General features: G+C 37.5%; 1 protein-coding gene and 2 long non-coding RNA genes across 4 annotated transcripts in view; 1 reads left to right on the forward strand and 2 right to left on the reverse strand.

Annotated features, from left to right (window-relative positions):
- LOC116150587 (uncharacterized) overlaps window positions 1–19878 on the reverse strand; it is a 132145-nt gene that overhangs the window by 104832 nt on the left and 7435 nt on the right. The window lies entirely within an intron of this gene.
- Window positions 8890–15344, reverse strand: LOC135319561 (uncharacterized). Its single transcript, XR_010378268.1, has 3 exons — window positions 15294–15344; window positions 14726–14835; window positions 8890–9194 (listed from the first exon to the last, which is right to left on the reverse strand). It is a non-coding gene; the product is annotated as an uncharacterized LOC135319561 (long non-coding RNA).
- ITGA1 (integrin subunit alpha 1) overlaps window positions 15466–19878 on the forward strand; it is a 153171-nt gene continuing 148758 nt past the window's right edge. Inside the window, exon 1 of the mRNA XM_010974354.3 lies at window positions 15466–15977. Coding sequence (XP_010972656.1) covers window positions 15917–15977 — 61 coding nt within the window. The 5' untranslated portion in view covers window positions 15466–15916. The remainder of the gene's footprint in view (window positions 15978–19878) is intronic.

Consider the following 19878-nt stretch of genomic DNA (forward strand, 5'->3'; position numbering starts at 1 on the left):
ACGACTGAAACAAAAGCAAAAGGAGTCCTACTCCTGAAAGTGAACATCTCATAGCCCCTTTTGTTCAGCTTCTTAGAAAACATACTCATTGTTCCTTACCTGGGCGCTCACAGCAGGTTGTGGGACATTTTGGTAGCACTCATTTCTGTATACCTCCTTGATTTGTCTGCTAACCAACCAGACCTCCCCTTAAAGTGCCCCCACCCTTATTTTGTATGTCCCTGTCCCTCTCCCTACTCCAGCACTTAAAAGAGGGCCTCAGAGTATGTGTTGATAAATGCACCAATAAAAATGTGAATTTAAAGACAAGAGGGTTTCAGGTGATATCCTGTGATCCTCCCCTACATAAATAATGACAGATAAGATAATTTTTTGGTACAGTGAGCCATCAGTAGCAAAATCTCAAGGGCAGCTTATTAAGTGGCAGAACAATCTAACATCCTTATTTGTAAGCTTCACATTTTCTTTTTAACCATTCTCTTCCTGTATTTCCTTCTTCAACTTTAACACTATATTTTTGACATAAGAGAAGAACTATGGAAGGACATTCTGTAGTAATAGCAATCATAGCACTGGTGATTTTCTCCATATTTTGAAAGCATTTAATTCCTGGAAGAATTGGATCTCACTGGATCAATGGTGTCATCCAGTAGAAGGTAGCAGTTAATTCTCATGCGTTGGCTACAATTTTCTGTTGGACCTCCTAGGGAGGTGAATTTAAGCAACCTTCAAAATATGGGAAAATAAGATTCATTAATAATGTTCAATAATATTTAACTATCTTCATATTAGTCCATGTTTATATGATACCAAACAGATGTATTTTTAAGGGAAATTCCAGTATCTACTGGCAAGAAGTTTTCTTTCCTAAAATGAGAACCAGAGCTGCATGCAAATGTAACACAGGATGCCTATTTCAAATATATTTTGTCACCATATTGAGAAGTGTATATGGTCTGAACCTCCAGCGTTAATCAAGGTTGAATATTAAATTTGGTTTCAAAGGATTTTCACTGTATAGGAGCATGATATGTCAGAATTTTGGACAAGGGCCCTTCCAGTCTCGTGAATTTTCGTCTGACTGGAATCTGCATGCCAGCACTTTGAGCACAACCAAAGTCCCTGGGCTCCTCTGAGGAGCTGCTATTAGCCTCAGGGTTTCAGCCAACGTGAAGATCAAAAGTCCTGATCTAACTGAAGTTAGCTGAGAGGGCTGCAGCCTGCCAGAGCACATCAATATCAAGCTCTGTACAAGAACCCCCAGGACTCTCCTCCAAGACTATGGCCCAACTTTGATTCATTCTCATAAATTAACTAGGGGCATGGGCAGCCTAAAATCAGAGGGACTTACTTGTTGGACAACATGCATCACCCCCCAATCACCATCGCCAATATGTAGTCTAGGAGTTGAGGGCAGGGGCAGAGGGCGGCCTTGCCTGCTCAAGTCATGTGGTCCCGGGGATAATACATCACCCTTGCCTTTTGGGAAGGAAGGCTCACCTACAGAAGTACAGAGTCAAAGCAGTGAGAGCTCAATTCACCTGGCAAGTTAGGCAGCCAGACTAAGAAACTGAAGCACTGTAGATGGGGCTGGTTATCTTCCAATTTGCTCCTCCGTCTCCCAGATACATTCTCAGCCCTTTTCCACTCAGCTCTGTGTTCAGGGAGACTGACGCCTATGGATGGCATCACCCAGATCCCCCTGACCTCTGAGGGTCAGGCCAATAGGAGACTTTGGCAGGATACTGGAGGGTAGAAGGGAGAAGCAGATGTTTCCTGGTGCCTCCCTGGCTCCTTCTCACTCTAGGCTCTATCTCTATCTCCATCCCACCCCACTGGCACTTCCTGCTAGAAGGACAGGTTCTATGGGACACCTACTGCTTTCCAAGACTCCAGCTCTCACCAGTAATGCCATCTCCTTTGTTTATACCTGGAGGCCTAAGGGTGGGGATAGTTTGTGATCAGACATGCCTTGCTGGTTTCCTGGACCCTAACTACACATCTTGGCAAACAGCTCCTTCACTGAATTTATTCCAACTCTCAGCTGGTTGTAATTTCTATTATCTGCTGAGTGATAGCTGACATATAAAAATACACACATATGTACATACATACATACATACATACATACATGTATGTGACCAGAGAGACCTCATTCCTAGTGACAGATCTTTGATTTCTACAGAAAAGGACCAAAGATGGCAGAAACCTTCCCTTGAATGAGATGAGAAAGGAAAGAAAGGGCTAGAATAAAAGATAGAGGCAATTTCTTCTTTGCCTTAGTACAATTTTTTTTCAGTTCTAGATGTTTGATGTATGTTTAAATAATAAATAAATTCCACTTCAAATAAAGTTAGACATGTTTTCTCATCAAAGGAATTCTAATCCTCAAACCCTTCATTTAGATTTTTAACATCTAAATTAAAAACCTCTTAATTTAGCAAATTAAGATCAAAGGGAAAATTTCAATAATTTTCTTCCAAATCAAAAGTTAGTAGCCTGTCCCAATAAAAGATTATTTAAAAGCTGTGCATCAGTTTAGATAGAACATATGTTCTGGTGCCTCGACCACTTGTGTTACCCAAAAGATAGAATAATGTGTATTGTCCACATGCAGGCATCAATTTGTGACAGCATCATAAAATTAACAGAAACAACCTGGGAAAGTATTTAAGAAATGTTAGTATTTTTTTTAAAAATCACCAAGTTCTTTGTTGGAACTCTTATCTTCATTTTTAAAAAATATTTTTATTGAAGTAGTCAGTTTACAATGTTGTGTCAATTTCTGGTGTACAGCACAGTACTTCAGTCATATAGGAACATACATGTATTATATATATTCATTTTTGTATCCTTTTTAACCATAAGTTACAAGATATTGAATATAGTTCCCTGTGCTATATAGCATAAACTTGCTGTTCATCTATTTTATATATAGTAGTTGGTATCTGCTGTCAAAACTCTTACTTATTGCTATTAGAAACCATATAATGTCAAGGTTTTGGTTAGGAAATAGTAACTGGATATATTCTAATGTTTGCTTTATTTTATAAAAGGTTTTGAGGTAAATAATCAGTTCCCACGTTACCACTGAGAGCCGAAAAACATCATCACTGCTGCTATTGTCATTTCTTGAGGTTTTCAAATGCCACTTTTCATTCCAAAAGCTTATAATCTGATGTGCACAATGAACAGGAAACAGATGTGTCCTAGAGATTTATTCTAAATTTTATGTGTATTTACTGCAAACAGACAAAAATTAAAATACCAACTTAACATTAAGTAAATTTTCTAAAATACTCTCTCAAAAATGTTCTCAGATTGTGAGTACACAGAATTAAAAAAACAAAAAAACAAAACCACCAGAGTTAAGTTTCAGCCTTAGCAAGTCCACTTATCGTGTGGCTCCAAATTTCTGAAAATTAAGTAAATTAGAGATACCTAGCCAGCCTTTCTAATGAGAAGACTGTGAAATTCAGATATAAGAATAAATGGGGGGAAAAGTATGGAACAATTCTCAGTAATTATAAAATCATACAAATAATACTTAAGATTTTTTTCTGTGAATATTTATGAAGTGTCATAACGCCCCTTAAATCTGAAAAGAAACTAAATCTTTGCAAACAATGATGAAAGACTTTATCACTTAGAAGCCTATGAAGCTGAAATGTAAAGGCAATAAAGGAGAAAAAGGATAAAATATTGAGACAAACTACTTATATAACTAAGTGGGTGAGCATTCTTAACCTCAGCTTGTGTTTCTGCAGAGACCAGTGTCATATTGAGGATGACAGGCTGGGATGTGTGTGTCTGTGTGTGTGCAGGGGGGAGGTTCTTGCACACTTGCGCACAGCTATATGTGTGTTTTAAGTGTTAGGACACAACCATTCTTACTTAATTTACTGTTAGTTTTTGATTGAAGAACAGTCAGGTCTTTTTTTTTTTTTTTTTTTTTGATTGTAAGAAAAATCTTGCTCTTCTCCTAGATAGAGTCACTTCAAGTTTATTTCATTTTTTCAACTTTAAATTCCATGTAATTGATTAATAAATAAGGGTCAAAATAATTCTTATCATAAGCAAGTGGAGTTCATTACAGGCCACTAGAAGTTGATTACTTGTTGGAATTTTACTTCCAGCATTTCTTCCTGTTTTCAATGTTAGGACATCTCCCTTCCTTAAGATAGTTATAATCACAGATCCAATGACAAGGCTGAGAGCAAATGGAGAGCGTTTCCCTGCAACGCCCACTTTGCCCAAGGTCTCATTTTGATTTCTAGAGCACTTTTCCACTGAATATTCTCTATGCTTTTTGTTTTCTTGTCTACTTCATGCAAGAACCTTAAAATTTTGTCCTCAACAGAGGTATTCTGGGTGAACTTTATATTGTCCAACACTTTGTTCTAATTAGTAGATACTACTGAATCAGTACCTCAACCACATAGTAAACCAATCACTATCATTTAAATAAACAGTATTTATTTTGAAGAAGTCTGGTGATTTGTTTTTTCTGTTTTGAAATATTGCCAGTGTAGTAATTCACATTGTTCTCTGGCATTCTTACATGCATCAACTTGAGAACTGAAAAAGAACATAATATTTTTCACTTGTCCTGCACCTATATGTATAGCAGTCAAATTGCTATTGAATATTTGGGACTACATTAACAATCGAGATTTTCTGCTTTAAAATCTCTACACATTACCAAAAACTGTAACAGGCAGCAATTATGAATCACTGATTATTCCTGATATGCCACTGTAGACAATTAGCCTTATTAGTTTTATGAAAAGGTAAAGAAGAATTCATTCTTCATTAATTTTACAACTGTGCATGTAGACTAGGCTTCTTGGTATATACCCACCCACCACGGATTTATTAGCAGGGTATTATTTTTTAATAGCTTTACTGAGATAACATAAAATTAACCCTTAAAGTGCACAATTCGAGTGGTTTCTAGTATATTCAGAGTTGTGCAACCATCCCTACCATCTAAATTTAGAACATTTCTATCATCTTAAAAAAAAGAATCCTCTTACAGATTAGCAGTCATTCCTGATTCCCTTCTCCCTCCAGCCCCTGGAAACCACCTTCTTTCTTTATCCAATTGTCTATTCTGGACATTTCATATAAATGCAATCACACAATATGTGGCCCTTTGTGTCTGGCTTTTTTCACTTAGCATGTTTTCAAGGTTCACCCATGTTGAAGCATATATTAATACTTTATTCCTTTTTATGGCTGAGCAATATCACAATATATGGATATACTACATTTTATTTATGCATTCATCAACTGATGGACATTTGGGTGCTACCACTGTTTGGTTATTCTGGACAATGCTACTATGAACATTTGTGTGTAAGTTTTTGTGTGGACATGTTTTTAGTTCTCTTGCATATTCCTAAACTGGCTGCACCATTTTGCAATCTATGAGAGTATTAACTTTTCCACATCCTTGCCAACACTTGTTACTGTTACAACCATCCTAGTGGGTGTGAAGTACTATCTCATTGTGGGTTTGATTTGAATTTCCCAATAACAATGATTTTTAGCATCTTTTCATGTGTTTCTTGGTTATGTTTATTTCTTCTTTATAGAAATGTGAATTTATAATCTTTGTCCATTTTTAAATTGGATTGTTTGTTGGGTTTTTTAAATTGTTGAGTTGTAAGAGTTCTTTATGTATTCTGGGTCCTAGATCCTTATAAGATTTATGATTTTCAAACATTTTCTCCCATCAAGTAGGTTGTCTTTTTACATTCTTAATGGTGTCATTTGAAGCACTAAAATTTTACATTTTAATAAAGTCCAATTTATCTATTTTTCTTTTATTATTTGTACTATTGGTGTTGTATCTAAGAAATCACTGCCTAATTCAAGGTCATTAATATTTGCTACTATGTTTCTACTGTGTTATAAAGCTTTAGCTCTTACATTTAGGTTTCTGATCGATTTTGAGTTAATTTTTGTATATGATGTTAGAAAACTTCCTTTACTCCTCCATTACTGTCTTCTGTTTTGTTAAATAGACATTTTTACTGCATACTACAGTAATTCCCTTGTTATTTCTCTTATATATTTTTTAGTTATTTTCTTCATAGTTATAATATCTTAAAACAATCTAAGTGGGATTAATTTCAATAGTATACAAAAACTTTGCTCCAATATAGCCCTATTCCCTCGCCTTCTTCTGTACTATTACTGTTAGATAAATTACATCTTGTTTATTATAAGCTCATCAACACAGCTTTTATAATTATTGTTCTATGTAGTTACATTTAAATATGATAGAAGAAAAGAAACAAAACACATTTCTATTCTCTTTCACAGTTACATAAGTAATTACCTTTACCGGTGTTTTTTATTTCTTTATGTGAATTTGAGATACTGTCTAGTGTCTTTTCATTGTAGAATGAAGGACTCCTTTAGTAGGGCAGGTCTACTAACAATGACATCACAGTATTTCTATATTTGGGAGTGCCTACATTTCTCCATCTTTTCTGAAGGATAGTTTTGCTGGATATGGTTAATATTCTTTTTTCTTTTAGAAATTTGAAAATGTCATCCTATTCTATTCTGGCCTTCATGATCTCTGAAGAAAAGTCAGTAGCCTATCTTATTAAGAATCCCTTGTACATGATGAGTACTTTTCTCTTACCGCTTTCATTAGTCTTTCTTTTTCTCTGGCACTGAACAGTTTGACTATGATTAGTCAAGATGTAGATCTCTTTGGATTTTTTCTAGTTTGACTCATTAAGCTATTTGAATATAAATATTAATATTTTCACCAAATTTAGAAAGTTTTCAGGCATTATTTCTTCAAATGTGCTTCCTGGCCCCTTTTCTTTCTCTTCTCCTTCTGCAACTTCCATCATGTATATATTGGTACACCTGATGGTGTCCCACAGGTCTCTGAGACTGTTTATTTTATTTATCTTATACTTGGGTTGCTATTGTTCTGTTCCTCAGACCGGATAATCTCTTTAAGTTCACTGCTTCTTTCTTCTGCCAGTTCAAACCTACTGTTGGGACTGTAGAGAAATTTTTACTTCAGCTATTAGCCTTTTCAATTTCAAAATTCCTAATTTTTAATAATATCTATCCTTTATTGGTCCTTTGTTTTTAATGAGACATCATTCTCATACTTTAATTCTCTAGACATGGTTTCTTTGATTCTTTGAATATATTTATTATAGTTGATTTAAAGTTTTTTCAAGAAAACCCAACATTTAGGATTCCTAAGAGATGGTTCCTATTGCTTTTTCCTGTGTTTATGTCTTTCTTTGATTGAAACTGAACAATTGAAATACTATGATATAGCAGTCCTGTGAATCAGATTTCTCACTTTCTAGCATTTGCTGTTGTCACTCTCTGCTGTTTCTGCTGCTGCTGCTGTGTGTATGTGTTGAGTGGCTTTCCTGGACTAAGGCTGTAAAGTCTTTGTTTTTTATGGCTACCAAAGTCTCTGCTTGGTTAACTTAATAGTCACTTAATGATTAAACAGAGATTGCTATTTAATAACTTGAAACATTAGGTCTCCCAGCCTTTGCTGAAGGGCTCTCTCTGATGTTAGGGTACATCTTCAATGCTCCACCAGGCAGTTTACAGTTCTGCCGTAGCCTTCACTTCCTGGCTGCACAGATTCAAGGTCAGGCAGAGGTGAGAGATTAGGGTCTTTTCCAGAGCATGCACAGAGCCCTGCACAGGCACGTGTCCTTCTAGATTCTTAGAAACACGTAGAACCTTTTCAAAGTACCCTACAAACATCTTATTCTCTAGTTTTATCTTTTGTGTTTTTGTCAGCCCTGACTGACACTGCTGCCTCAGGCTGCTGTACTATGAAACAATGGCCAAAGATTTTTTTTTTTTACACAAATGCCCTTGGAATAGGGCTACTTTCACAGGGCTAGCTCTGAGCCAGGCCATATAAAGACAAATCTTGAAAACAGAGTTTTTCAGGAATCTGCCATTCAGGTCAAATAGTAATGATTCTTCTGGGTTAGGGATTTTTTTTTCTTCGTGGAGGTTGGGGGGAGGTCTGAACCCATGCTGTCACATACAGTGGTTGCTAGACTGCTGACTCTCAGTCAGTCTAGTTGTGAAGCCATCTGCTTTCAGGGTACCACAGAGCTGGGAGGAAGGGGGTGGAAATAAATAGGGAGAAGTCAAATGCCACAGGGTTTGCTATATTTTTAAGGTTCCTTTTTTTCTTAATTTTTCTTTTATTTTTGCAACCCTTTGTTTAATTCCAGAGTTCTGAAAAAGTTGATTTTGACAAATTTTGCTAATGTTCTCATGGCCTTTATGGAGGAGTGGAATTTTGGAGATACTCTGTAATTCCAGAAATACTTCTCCCCTTTTGTTTGTTTTAATATTGCACAAATATGCTTATTATTATAGTCCACACAAAATGAGCTTTTCATTAAGACATTTTCTTGGAATAAAAACACTGCTTTTACTCAGAAGAGTTAACTTTGATCACCACAAAGTAGAAAATTCTGATTCACTTTCCCCAACTTCTAGTGATATAAAATACAAAACAATCTCAAAACTAAGTACTGTGAGATATAAGAAAAATCTAAATGTTGTTACTCTAGGTAGACTGAATTTATAAAAAAAGATTTTATTTTATTTGTGTTTATGTGTTTTTTGCAGGGTGATCACTGTAAAAATGAGTTAAAAGATCTTGTGAGACAGATATAGAAAACAAACTTATGGTTACTGGGGGGAAAGGGGGTGGGCAGGGATAAATTGGGAGTTTGAGATTTGCAGATACTAACTAATATATATAAAATAGATAAACAACAAGTTTCTACTGTATAGCACAGGGAACTATATTCAATATCTTACAGTAACCTATAATGAAAAAGAATATGAAAATGAGTATATGTATGTATATGTATAACTGAAACATTATGCTGTACAACAGAAATTGACAACTGACAAATTGTAAACTGATTATATACTTCAATAAAAAAAAAGAAAAATAAATCTCATGAGAGATTAACATTATCTTTGTAGCCTTTCTAGGCCCGGTTCTCCCACCTCAGGATCCACCAATTTCTCTCCATCCTTAAACCCTTTATAACTCTTTTTTCATCCAAGGAGTTCAACAACTTTCTGCAGCTCTTGTGAAAAGGAGACTCATTCTTTTGGTCATATATTCTTCCATTTTTCTTTTCTTCTCAGCAGGACTTAAATTTGAAGGGAAAAAAAAAAAAGTCAACCCCAGGAAAAAATAAAAGAGAAGAAGAAAACACTGAATTACTTATTTGTATATCGGAGGCTTGAGAGAGAAATTTTGTTTCATAAAGTAGTTTCCTTTCTTATACTCTTCATATTTGTGACTATCAAATTCTTCCCTGCAATATACATATATAATTGCTTAATTATTTCTTTATTAGCCTTACTAATACATTTATATTACAACTACTTGTCCTATTACTTTTTATGGCTCAGCTAAATTAAGCCATAACTCCATAGAGGGTACTTCAAACTCTTCTCCTCTGCCTTTGTAGCGCATTTGGGCCCACATGAAAGAAAAACCAAGGCAGATCCTGGTACCTTTGGCCTTAGTTTTGAGTTTTCTAAGCCTTTGGGTTCAAACTTTGCTCCACATCACTTCTATCTTCACCGCCTATTCACACTTGGCTGTTCATTCTCACTTTACTCTGGCAACTTGAGTGGCTTTTAACTCCCAGTCTCTGGCTCTGTCCTCTTGGCCGCCCACAGTTTCCTTTCCTGGAGAAGGATCAACTAGTCTCTGCTATCTTTCATGAGAAGCACCACTACTCCTCTTTCAGTGCAGGGCCTTTAAAAACAGTTCTTACTCCACAGAACAAAGACTTGGGTGATTATGAGTTCATGACTCCCTTCATTCCAGCAATCTACTTTGGAACCAAGAAGCTTAAAATGGCCAATACTGGCAGTACATCTTTCCTAATGTTTGAATACCTATTATATGGTGTCCAACTGGAGTATCCAAAACTTCTTTTAGGCATCATGATAAGTGGCTTCATTTTCATCTTCTTCAAATTTTAAAAGTACCACCAAAGTTTATTCTTCTAGGTTATTCATGCTGTTTTGTCAGAGACAAATGTCCAACCTTCCACTTTTACCATGGTAGTGCATGTAATTGTATTTATTGATAATAAAGAATAATAAGTTTCCTTAAAGAAGGCATTGCATAAAAATTCAAGAGAGAAAGATTCACAGTGTGCTTCATGGCTTTAATATATTTCATCTCCTCAAATATACTGCAAAGTTAGATCAATCATGCTACTTCAGGAAACAAACAAGAGTAAGGAAATAAAAATAGAGTAAGAACATGTTTGAATATGTCACTCAAAACTTTGAAAATATTCTATGCTTAGAAGAAGTCCAAATTCTTTGACATCCTTCCAAGATCCTTTCAAATCTGGTCACAGCTTCACTTGCCTTTCCTAACTTCCATTCCATTCCATTCCATTCATCCACTTCATGCTGCCTGTGTCTAGAATGCCCATTACCCTTTTTCTCCATCTTTGAAACCCTCTACCCACTTCCTGCAAGGCTAAATCCCAGTGCCACCATCTCTTGAAACCCTGTCTTTTTCTTCCTGTTGACTTTATCCTCTATTCTAGGGCTCATCAGATGCAATTAGAAACATCACTTTATGCATATATTTAGGTAACTTGTGAATTTTCTTGAGGATAGGGCCAAGCACTTCAACATCTCCGAATCTGCAAGGAACTAGAAGACTTCCTGCTGCACAAAAGTAACTCCATAAATGTTTCAATGAATGAATTACGTGGGGGCAGACATTTGCAGGCAATAAAAATGACTAATTGACTGCCTCAGTATATATTATGGCCCAGTAGAGAGGATGAAAAATAGCCACATAATTTGTAAAACAATCCATTTAAGTGTTATTATTTCAGAGCCAAATAATAGACTCTCCTTCTCTTGATGCATTTATTTTTATTATTTACAAAAGAATACTTCCTCACATATATATCTAGTTACCCAGTCCTGTTACAAGAAATACCTATCTTCTTGGGCTGATTACCAACCAATCATGTATTTGCTATAGTTCTGAGATTTTAGACTCCACCTACTGATTTAACTTTTTAGAAACTGGCTAAAGGAAAATAACTAAATCAACTTGCTCAAGTAATTCTAGAATTGCCTAATAGCTTAGAACATAATTAACTCAAATTTCAAAGGAAGAGATCCAGCAACACAGCTAAAATGTGACCACTCACGAGTGGTGGTTATTCTGAGTCAGAGAGTGCCACAAATTGAATTTTCTTGCCAGGGCACCACCATGGTACTCCCTCCTCCACTGCAGCCTTACTGTCTCACTTGTGTTGAAGTCTGCCAAGAAGTTTTTGAGAAGTTTCCTACAGTGTTAAGAACTGTCCCTCACCAGGATTCTAAAGTCAGATTCTTTTTTCATAAGCTCCAGTTGCCCAAATGTCTTTGGACCAAGTTTCTGGCACAGACTTATTCAGGAAATAGGAACACCTATTTTATATTTTAAGTGAAAAAACATTCACACAAGAACATCACACAATAACAACAACCGAAAAAAATGTTGGTTGGTGGTGAAGTTCAAGCCCCACATCATTGTGAGAACAAATATGACTTAATTTTGGTCACAGAAGAAGCAATCATGGGCTTTCAAGTTGAAGTAGCAACAACTAATACAGTAATTTCAAGAGACTACATAATATAACAGGCTTAAAAAGAAACGATTTAGAATTGAGGACCCAACTGCTTATTTTCTGTTCCTAGTTACAAGTGCAAGAAATTAATGAACTGCAGATTTTCAGTAGAAAAACAACTGTCCTACACATTTTTGCCTCTGCAGAACATAGTCCTGGAGTCCAATCCACAGCACAAACTTAAAAATTATTGAACTAGATTAAGCTGCCCACATGGGTTAGTCCTGTGAGTTAGCGTCACTATCTTAGAGTGCATGACCCTGAATACATACATAGTAAAATGTAGATATCTGAATCATCCTGAAATCTCTGTAAAAGTAGAAGCAGCTCTAGACAATACCACCTACCCCTTAATCCTCAGAGTCAAGCAGAAAGGATGAAAGCACACTTGAAGGCTACCTTAAAATTTATTTGGAACCTCATATTTAACTTTTCAAAAGACATCATTTGTATTTTTCTTATAAAAATGATATTTTAACATACAACAGTTTTAAAATTATTTGTTATTGAGTAAAACTGACACCACCACCAGGTAGAAATACCTTATTTATCGTATGGTTTGAGAATCCACGATCTTACTGTCAAAGAACCCAGCTATATACCAGAAGCAGAACTCTAGACCCTCTTTTTATTCTCAACCTCTTAGTGAAATGTTTCTTCTCTTGTTAAAAGAAAAAAATTCTTTCACAGCTAGCTAATTTGAAAAGCAAATTCTTGCTAATGCCACAATGGGTTCTGATGTCTTAATGTATACCCATTTTATAGGGATATCTTCAAGATAATTCCTAACCCAAAGTAAATATTCTAAAGGTCAGGACTCTAGGAACAATAATAAAGTGGATGGAAATATTTTTAGCCAAACATTAAAAGGGAAGCCATTACCTTCCAATGGCCATCAAATTACATCACTTCCTATAGGGTCCACCACACACAGGCCCTGCCCTACGTTTCCATTGTCTATCTAATCCTAATTCTCCTACTACTGGGAAGAAGAATGAATCATTTCTATTAAGTATTTACTTTGATCCAGGCATTGTGCTAAATGCTCTGTAGGCTTGTCTCATTCAATCTTCTCAACAATCCTCAGAGAGAGGCAATATTTTCATCCCCATTTTCCTTCTGAGAAGACTGAAACTTAGAGAAATGAAATAATTCTTCCCAAATCACACAGCTACCACATGGTCCCAGAACTTGAAGCAGTCTAACTCTAGAACCTACCGTGATTTCACTCGCTAGATTAGATTACCTCCAAAGGGAATACTTTGGAACGAAGTATCTGTTTCTCCTTTTGAGATTCTTGGTCAGTAACCTCAATTATGCTTGCCTCATTTCATAGACTCTACTTCCCAGATTCTTAATCAGTTCACCCTCAAACCTCTTAGTGTACTCTTAACTTTCACTCGTATTTCCAAACTCTAAAAGAGTTCTGATCAGATTAGGTCTCAAAGTAGAAAAGGTCTAGAGCCTTCTGCCATCAGGTGACCTCATGTAATTACTAGTTTGTGACCCCAGTTTTTATCTTCTCTAAGCCTCTGTTCACTCAATGGTATGTCAGTGAGGATAAAACTGGTTAAGAAAATAGCTTTCCTGATATTGATTTGTGTTTAGATTTGTTGACGTTCAGAATATGAGCACTTATTCTAAATTAAATTCTCCGACAATAGCTGCTTTCTCAGTCTTTACACCTGCATTGATTTGACATGAAGATCAATAAATATTGCCGTAAGATTCATAACACATATGAAAATTAACTTCAACCACAGCACTGGTAGTGGTGGTTATCACCACTAATTTGTAAATTCCAGAGGAGGTTTTAAAAATATTTAAATTCAAAGTATGTATTAACCCCTACAAAGAAAGGTAAAGTTCCCAGTGACAATAGCCTTGATCGTTTATAAGTATGATTTAATCCTACCTTAAGATATAATTTTATAATTTCTTTAAATTTTTTAAATTCAATATATTGTAATTTTCTATAATTCCATATATGTATATGCATATGTATATACACATACAAAGGCACACACATTCACACATATATATGTGCACACTATTATCTGTTTTTGAAAACAGGAATTTGGAAAAATGTATCTGAGAAAATAGTTATTATGATTTTTAAATATCTAAGCACAAATCAATTAATCAGCATTTATTGATTATTGTGCAAAGCCCTTCGAGTCATACTGAGAAGTGTAAGACATAAGTGAAACTAAAGACAGGGAGATGAGATACACACAGGAAAGGCATTCTGTGGCAAAGCTTTCCCAGAAAGGGGAGCAGCAGGAAGCAGATTGATGATATCAAGTTAATGACGATGCAAGAGAGATGGGAAAGCCAAACTGGGAGCCCATGTAATGTCTAGTGGGATTGAAATGTGACCCAACACAATGCAATTTTTCTAGAGATTTATTTAAGCAATTTTGAAGACAGAACTAAAAAATTAAAATATGAGAGCTAGAAACTAGGGGGAACGGGATTTTTAATATATTTACTAAGTAGTGGATCACTTCAAATTTGTAAATTAGAAGAGGAATTCTTTGGCTGATAGGTCCCATCCGAGGTCAGATGGCCTTCCACCTCTCACCTCTGCCCAGCCTACTTCTGATCTTAGTTAAATTTTTTCAATTTTGTCTTCTCCAGCTTTTAGCCCCTGCAATCTTCTATTCGGCAATCTATGTGATCATCTGTGTGGGCTTATCCTTACCTTTCCCTTGGATTCTCTGTACCATATATATCACCTGTCTGGTGTTCTAGGCAGTAAGACCTCCTTTGGGTGGCACTCTTGTCCTGCCTACCCCAGTCCTGAGACAGATAAACAATTAGTTCAATTGAATTGAATGGAGTTGCCTAGAATTCAGTCTTTCCACCACCTTTAAACACACATCCACTCGTCCACTCCTTCCCTTTCTTTGAAATTCTCAAAACCACTAAGACACAGCTGCTTAAAAAAAAAAAATAGCAAGTACTTGGTGAAGCTAACATGTGGATATGGCTCTTGATTCAAAGGATGCAGAACTCACCAGACAAGGGAAGCACTGCAAAATTCTAAGTGCTTCCTCTCTTCTGGGTCCCCGAGGGACCTGAGCGGAGCATTTTGGCTGGCCAACTCAACTTCCCAATTCTCAGTTCCCTAGAGTAGTGGGAGTGAGGAAGGAGGGAGTAACACGCTTTCTAACTTATAAAAGTCTGCAGCAAGAAGAAATAAAACAGTGTCCCAAGTTCTTTATTAGATTCAATTTCCAGGGTACAAACATCCTAATTCAGATTAAACAAAATAGCCCACACACATTCCATTTGTAAGGAGACTTTCCCTCCCTTCCTCTCCCTCCCGCTTCACTCTTGGCTTTATCTTTCTCTCTTTCTTTTTTCTTCCCGTCTTGTTTCTCCTTTCCTCCAGCTTACCATAGTCTTCCCAAAGAAAAGCCTCCCTTTGACCACGAACCACCATAAAGGGAGCAAACCTCCGAAAAGCGAAAGCCAAGCCCTCAGCGGGGCGTGTCGGGGTGGGCGCTCCCACCCCCCTTTTAGGGCGAGAGAACTGGGCAGACAAGTTCAGTGTCCCCAGGAGACGGACGGAGGGTACCAGACCTGCTCGCTCTGACAGACGGACTGCTCCTTACTGCGCAACAGGACCCCAGGAAAGCAGCCTCCCCTCAAGGGCCGAGGAGCCCGGCACTTTGAAAGCGCCCTCCTTGCACAGACCTGGGGAGAAGCGAGGGGTGCGAAGGCGGGGCCACTGGACTGGCGGCGCTCTCTCTAAGGTCCAGCCCTCGCCCGCCTTCCTACTACCTTAGGGAGTTGGCACGGAGAGCCGGGATCACCCTCGCAATGAAAGGCAGATGTCCCTTTAAGGTTTGCTTCGCAGCCCGTGGACTTTAGCCTAAACAAGGACCCGCGAAGCTGGCTTTATTTGTCCATGTCTCGGACAGAGCCTGGGAGGCTGCCAGTGAGATTTCAGAGCCCGAGAGCGCGAAGGGTAGGGCGATGTGGCAATCGGTCTGGGATGTGAAAACTGTGGAGCGAACCTAGAGGCACTGGTCGAAAACACAGGAAATCACTCTGCTGCAGCTCCCGGGCGCCGCGGCGGACGGTCCGGCGACGGAGACTCGCGGAGGTCGCAGTGGCCCAGCGCTAAGCGGATCCGCGCTTGGTTTTGCCGAGTCCTTCCCTCCGATCCAGCGCGTCCCTCGGGCGCTGCGGCCGCTCCGGCCATGGCCCCTCGACGCCGCGCCAGCCCAGGGGTCGCTGTCGCCTGCTGCTGGCTCCTCACCGGTGAGCGACCCTGCTTTTCTCTGAGCATCTCCTGCGCGCGGGGCTCGAGGCTTTAAGTGGGGAGGGAGGCACGCGGAGCAGCGGCCCAGAGGGGAGACGGGAGCGCTGACCCAATTTCGGGCGCTCCAGGTAGTCTGTCTGGGCAGGTGGGAGGACCGAAAGCAGTTTCCGCGTTTGGGTTTTGAGATGAATTACTTTCCATGCCGTTTCAAACCCTCCACCCCAATGGCAGGCGGCAGCAGTGCCGAAAACTTTACAAGGCGGAATTGACTTTTCAAATTAAAGTTGTTTTGGCAATATATAGTATTTTTAGGACTTTGGGATGGCTTTTCCCTCTATCTACCTATCTATCTATCTATCTTTCTCTCTATTTATTTATTTATTGAGGGAAGTAACCTGATTTATAAGCAAAGTTCCTACTTTCAGGTTGCTTAAGAGTAGGCATTATTCACTTTCAAAGTATTTTCTGCTACAGAACGAGGAAAGGGAAGAATGAAATGCAAAATTTCCACTTGTCCCGAAATGATGTTTCTGTGTTAGCACAGAGGAGGAGGAACATTTTGAAATTGAAGAATAGTCTACACTTACTTTGTAAATATCACAGAGACTAATTTTTAAAATGCAAAATACAGAATTGTTACTTGTGCATAAATAGGTATGTTTTAAGGAGGGACTTAAAAAACACATGAAGATGCAAAGTTATATCCAACTTAGAAAAAAATGTTGAATCATAGCATTTTTCTAAGAGTTTTTCAAATGATTAACCCCTGCTCAGATTGTTTTTTTTTTTTTTTTTTGTTTTTTTTTTTTTTACACCAGTTACTGACTGAGGTGGGGAAGTTGCAAGGGTGAAAGAAAGAGAAGACAGATGGGGTGAAACTTTGTGTGAAAGAGTAACAGTTTAATTAATGATTGGCTTTAGCATATCATCAATATTCAGTCATTCAGTGTCTTTACTGCTGGCATGCTTTTTAGTACCAGTTAATTTAGCATTTTATCATTAAAAACAAGGGTGATCCTGCCAGTTTAGCCTGGCTTAGATGACCAAGCATTGCTAACTTTCATTAAGATCTCTTAGAAATGGGTTATTTTTTCCCAAAGCGATGTGGTGTAAAGAGAATTAATGAGCTATTTGCTTTTCGTATAAATATTTTCTACTACTCAGGAAATGTCCAATAATCCAAACAGTGGCAACTTCTGAACAGCTTTACAGCCAGTGAATACTTGAACTTCTCAGCCACTATCACTACCCTTTATACATATTTGAACTATGACTCCTCTCCAAATCAAATTTTTTAGGTTGTTTATATTTTTGTTGTTGTTGTGCAAAATATGAATGGCTTACTAACTACTCAAGTTGTACTTTTTTCATTTTTACCAAATAAGCAGTCACTAACATAGAAATGATCAAATGAGGTTTGTATATGCTCTAAAAAGACAAGAATGAAACTTGAAAAGATAGAGGTAAACAAATTACAATTTCAGATACACACACACATATATATACTTTTTTTTTAAGTTCAGCTACTCTTTTTTTTTCCCATACCTAAAACAGCCACAAGTTGCATACTGTGGGTTTTCTGCAACTGTTGGGGGTAATAAACCTTGCTGAATCCACGAAGGGACTTAAAGGAAAATAGTGCATACATATTTCTAAGTTATATTTAATTCTCTTTTGTGTGTGTATATACTTATATTTATATCTGTACATATGTATTGTTTAATCATATTGAAATTTATAATTTAACAAGTTATTATCTCAGAATCATATGTGCTATATTTATGCCCATTTTACCACATAAGAACATGAAATCTGACTTCTTCCTTTCCATCAGTGGTTACCCTGTCAATCATCGTTTTGTCAGCTTCCTTAAGTCCCCAACTAATCTGGGGTCTCATCACCGTACCCACCCATGCACACTACTGTAGAGCTGCTCTTCTTGTCTTCAGTCTGAACCTAACCTCTAATCCATCTTCCTAAAATGTAATTTTCATTATATCTTAGTCTTTAGTCACAACCTTTGGTGGTTCTTTGCTGTCTTTCAGATAAAATCCAAAAATTCTCAACTGACCTTTCAGGGTCTGCCTTAATCCAGCACCTTGTATTTCCTACTACCCCGTATCACCTTCTTACTGCTGTTGTAACAAACTGCCACTGCCAGATTTACTGGCTTAAAACAAGAGAAACTTACTATCTTACAGTTAAATAAGTTAGAAGTCTTACTTGATTTACTTAAAATCAATACATTAGTGAGGAGACATTTCTTCTGGAGTCTCTAAGGGAGAATCAGTTTCCTTGCTTTTTCCAGCTTCTAGAGGCCACCTGCATTCCTTGGCTTGCAGCTCCATCCCGCATCTTCAGAAGCAGCAAAGTAGCACCTTCAAATTTTTCCCTGTGATTCTGCTTTATCATCACATCTTCTTCTCTGACTCTGACCCTAATTCTGTCTTCCTATTAAAAAATCCTAATTATGCTGGGTTTACCTAGTATAATTTCCCCATCTCAAGATCCTTAATTTAATCTAATCTGCCAAGTCCCTTTTGCCATAGATTCTAGGGATTAGGACATGAACCTATTTGAAAGCCCATTATTTCTGCCTCTAAACATGAATAGCCCATGATAGACAGTCACATTTCCTTAATTCCCCATACTCCTCATGTTCATTTTGCTACTGTGCATATGATCTTGTTTTGTGCTTCTAGAAAAGCACTGCACCTTTCTTTCTTACTACCCCCTGCCATCTAAACAAACTCACTCCAGTCTTCAAAGCTGGGTTTACATCACAACCACCACCTACTCATAAACCATCCTGGTAAACTTCCCATTATATTCAGAACGGTCTTGTATTAGCTTTCCCCAATATTTAAGAAGGATTCATCAAGAAAGATGCCCTTCTCCATGTCCAAATAAAGTACCAGCAAAAAAAACTAGTGGCACATATAAAGGATTTAACTGAAGAAAACTCTATAAAGGGGCTGTTTGCAGAAGCGTTTAAAGGAATTGACAAAAGATGGTGCCACACCTAGAATAAGCAATAGTGGGAAGAAAGCACCTGAAGCAACAATGAGGGGAAAAGCCATTATCATTTCCAGGCCTGAGAAGGTAGCAGTGTCAGCTTGACTGTGAACTCTGGCTATGGGAGGAGAGCCATTGGACAGGAGCTGTGGCCATAGGACGAGGATTGCAGTGAGTGCCAAAGTTGAAGCCCAGCAGGGAGAAAGCAGGGGAAATGAATACCCCTCCTTTTCCTCCTACAGGCTAATGCCTTGCCCAGCCATCCACTGGCCAAGTTCAAATGGCAGAATTCAAACTCCCAGGGGACAAAGGTCAAGACAAACAATAACAGAGAAAAACGAGCACAACTTATTGCTGAAAGGCACATATTTTTTTGAGAACGTATTATGTATGAGGACCTGTGCCAAGAACTTTGCATATATTACATTTTAATCTTAAAAAAAGGAAACTTCTGGAACTATTATCCATATTTTAGAGATGAAGAAACCAAAATCCTAAGAGGCTCATTTGTCCAAAGCCACACAATTAGTAAATGACAAAGCCTGTATTCAATTCAAATCTCTCATGCTCTGAAATAATAATACATATAAGCTGTCTAAATGTAAGCCCATTTCCCTCTTGCTCAACCCTCAAAATGTTAAATCCAAGCATAAATGTTTAAAAGACTTTGATAAGGATATAATTTATGATGAAGTGAGTGTGTTATTTTCATGACTTTTAGGTATACATGAAATTAGATGATTTTCCTCCCTACATTAATTACAACTCAAACAAGACTACTATCTCTGGTTATTAAGAATAAAAGTATAGAATTACCCCTAATCAAGTTAGATGTCTCTCCTCCCTAGAAACATTTTAGTTAGCCTACAAGCAGAAGTCTCCTTT

The sequence above is a fragment of the Camelus dromedarius genome, chromosome 3 (genome assembly GCF_036321535.1).
Source record: "Camelus dromedarius isolate mCamDro1 chromosome 3, mCamDro1.pat, whole genome shotgun sequence".
NCBI classification, from domain to species: Eukaryota; Metazoa; Chordata; class Mammalia; order Artiodactyla; family Camelidae; genus Camelus; species Camelus dromedarius.